The sequence below is a fragment of the Dryas octopetala genome, chromosome 7, assembly GCF_963921425.1.
Source record: "Dryas octopetala chromosome 7, drDryOcto1.1, whole genome shotgun sequence".
Classification (NCBI taxonomy): domain Eukaryota; kingdom Viridiplantae; phylum Streptophyta; class Magnoliopsida; order Rosales; family Rosaceae; genus Dryas; species Dryas octopetala.
Window position 1 is genome coordinate 3,694,762 of NC_141372.1, and position 3,291 is coordinate 3,698,052.

The 3,291-nt window shown below is 40.7% G+C and overlaps 2 protein-coding genes across 2 annotated transcripts in view; both read left to right on the forward strand.

The window, feature by feature from the left end:
- LOC147278612 (DNA binding protein) overlaps window positions 1–372 on the forward strand; it is a 2,741-nt gene extending 2,369 nt beyond the window's left edge. The window contains exon 5 of the mRNA XM_086251742.1: window positions 253–372. The gene's annotated coding sequence lies outside the window, so the exon portion shown is untranslated. The remainder of the gene's footprint in view (window positions 1–252) is intronic.
- Window positions 100–3,291, forward strand: LOC147278613 (amino acid transporter AVT6A-like). The gene is made up of 5 exons (XM_086251740.1): window positions 100–744; window positions 875–1,027; window positions 1,218–1,421; window positions 2,044–2,509; window positions 2,948–3,291. Exons 1-5 carry the CDS (start codon window positions 339–341, stop codon window positions 3,084–3,086), a joined length of 1,368 nt encoding a protein of 455 aa, XP_086107866.1. The 5' UTR covers window positions 100–338; the 3' UTR covers window positions 3,087–3,291.

Below are 3,291 nucleotides of genomic sequence, written 5' to 3' on the forward strand. Positions count from 1 at the left end.
AATGGGTATGCAGGGGCAAAATGGGCAAAAATGGGCAAAATTTTAGGGGGGTGGTCAACTCAGCACAATAGGGTGGTCTGAATAGCCCCCCCCCCCCTTTGCGGAAACGTACGGACTTTCCTAAGGTATCCTTTTGTCGTCACGAAACGGCCTCTAGCCCAACAACAAACGGCAACTTCAATTCGAAAGCCCAAAAAAATTTGTAGATCAAACATTTGCACACGTGTCAACACGCTATTCGCTTCCACGCAGGGTCTTGTCCAAACATCCCTTAAAATAAAAAACCCGTCACCAAACTCTTTTTGCTGCAACGGTTGGTTTCCTCAACGACCGAAAAAATGGCGATTCCCTCAGCTGACCGCAAGTACCGGCGCAGCCCCCGAGCTCCCCTCCTGCCCCAGAAGCACGACGACTACGACCCCGCCGTCGAGGCCGGCTTCGACGGCGCGTCTTTTTCCGGCGCCGTGTTCAACCTCTCAACTACGATCGTTGGCGCCGGGATCATGGCCCTGCCGGCCGCCGTGAAGCAATTGGGCCTGGTTCCGGGCCTGATTATGATCGTATTGGGCGCCATGCTGACTGAGTCGTCCATCGACATGATCCTCAGGTTCAGCCGAGCATCCAAGTCCGCCACGTACGCGGGTTTGGTCGGCGACGCCTTCGGTGGGCCCAGCCGGACCCTCCTCCAGGTCTGCGTCGTTGTCAACAACTTGGGCATGCTCGTCGTCTACATGATCATCATTGGTATGGGAAAATTGAAAGTTGAAACGCGTAACTTTTTTTGAATTTCTGGATAAGCTGCTAAACGACGCCGTATCGTGTGGTGTTGAATGAATCCTCTAATTTGATGAATTGGGAAATTTTGGTGTTGCAGGGGATGTGCTCTCGGGGACGTGGTCGGAAGGGGTCCACCATTCGGGTGTAATGGAAGAATGGTTTGGTCAACGCTGGTGGACCGCACGCTTCTTATTGCTACTTGTCACCACGCTATTCGTTTTCGTGCCTCTCATCTCTTTCAAGCGCGTGGGTACATTCTACCACATCTCTACTCCTTTTTTTTTATATATAATTTTATTTAATGTATTACTAGCTGCTTAACCATGCAAATAGTATTGGTTCATATATTACTAGTTGTTAATTGCCATTACAATTTTTGAATTTTAGTGACTGATTTCTGTACATATATATATATATATATTTTATCTTGGTGATGTTAGATTCGTTGAGATATACCTCAGCATTGTCAGTTGCTTTGGCCGTTGTATTCGTGGCGATCACGGCAGGAGTAGCAATCGTGAAGTTGATGGATGGAAGCATTGGATTTCCACGTTTGATGCCCGAGCTCGTTGACCAGGCATCGTTTTGGAAGCTTTTCACTACCATTCCCATTCTAGTCACCGCCTATATCTGCCACCATAATAGTAAGGATTGGAAACTAAATCCTGCTTCATTTTAGTTTTATAGTATCTCTGTTATTGAATTTATTCATTAAAGTATGTATTATACCTCCTCAAAAACATTGGCCACTGATATAGTGACATAATTGAACTCCATATGCAAATTTGCCTGGTAGATTTGATATTAATCTTGTAATACAAAAATGATATCGCCCCATTAAATTTGGTAATGAGTAGAAAGGGAGTGGTTTCAGAGATTGTTTGGTAGACGTCATGCATATTCTGAACTTTCATGGTAAAAATGCGTATATTACTTGATATTTTTCCTATTAAAGATACAATTAAAGAAATATGGTGGAGTTCTTATGGTTGAATTCATCCCAAATAATTTGACATCAATTTCATTCCACCTTAACGTGCCATTCAAACGAAAAAGCGTCACAATCACAGGCTATCTCACAAACTACTTGAGTTAGCTACTACAGTTCAAACTTATAAAGTGATTCAGTAGATAGTCTTTGCTTCTAATCTCTACAATGCTGGTGCATATCATTGCTTTTTTGGACGATGGTGTATTGTATTTGATTGCTTAATATAACAGTGTATTCTTTTAGCTGATTTCGTTTTGTTTTTAATGTACTTGCAGTTCACCCAATAGAGAATGAACTAATAGACCCCACGCAAATGAAGTCAATAGTACGAACATCACTTACATTTTGCTCAGCTGTTTACATTGTAACCAGCTTCTTTAGTTTTCTTCTCTTTGGGGATCAAACAATGGATGATGTCCTGGCAAATTTTGATGGTGATCTTGGAATTCCATATAGCTCATTTCTTGATGATATTGTTAGGGTGAGCTATGGCATCCACCTGATGCTTGTTTTCCCCATTGTATTTTTCTCCCTTCGCCTCAATTTAGACGGTCTTCTCTTTCCCTATGCCATTCCTATTGCATTTGACAATCGAAGATTCTACTCAGTAACTGCAGCTCTCATGGGTTTTATTTTTCTGGGAGCCAATTTTGTGCCTAGTATTTGGGATGCGTTTCAGTTCACAGGTGCTACAGCTGCCATCTCAGTCGGTTTCGTATTTCCAGCTGCCATTGCGCTTAGGTAAGCAACAGTGACTAAAATAAACTTGTGATATCATACTGCTGTAGCTGATTTGGGACTCAACAAAATGCCCTGTTGCCTCTCAGATCCTAGAGTTAGAAGTGGCTAGTTCATAAATATGACTTGCAATTCTTAGCTTTTTATATTTAACAGCTTGCGTATTTGCACTTTCAAATAAATAAAAGGGATTGTTATGTGGATTTTAACATAACAAGCTGATGGCCTACTATGAATAGTTGAAGAACATTGATAGAATTGTCTGTAGAAAAAAGGATTCAAGAAGGTAGTATTGGTAGTTAAGATGAGGCTTTGTTGAGTCAATTATCTTTTGTTAAATGAGGTTGCTAGAGGTGTTAATGCCTTTTTCCTCTTCTTATTGTGTCAACTGTCAACTGTCAACTGTCAAATAATGAACATTCCATCTATGCTGTTATGCAGGGACACTCATGGAATTGCATCAAAGAAAGACAAACTAGTATCATGGGTGATGATCCTTTTAGCACTCTTCTCAAGCACAGCGGCCATCTCTAGTGACATTTACAGCATTTTCAGTCGTGATAAAGAAGCTGGAAGCTGACATACAATGACTACTATCTAATTGTTTGTTTTTTTTTTTTTTTTTTTTTTGGTTAGTTACTCTTTGTTATCCACTTGATCTTCTACTCAGCAAAATTTTACAATCTTTTCATCAGAATTAGAGTTGTTTTTTTTTTTTATATTTATTATGTCCTTTATTTCGAAATTTAAAGCACCACCTGTTAAAATGTTCTACTGAGTCTGAT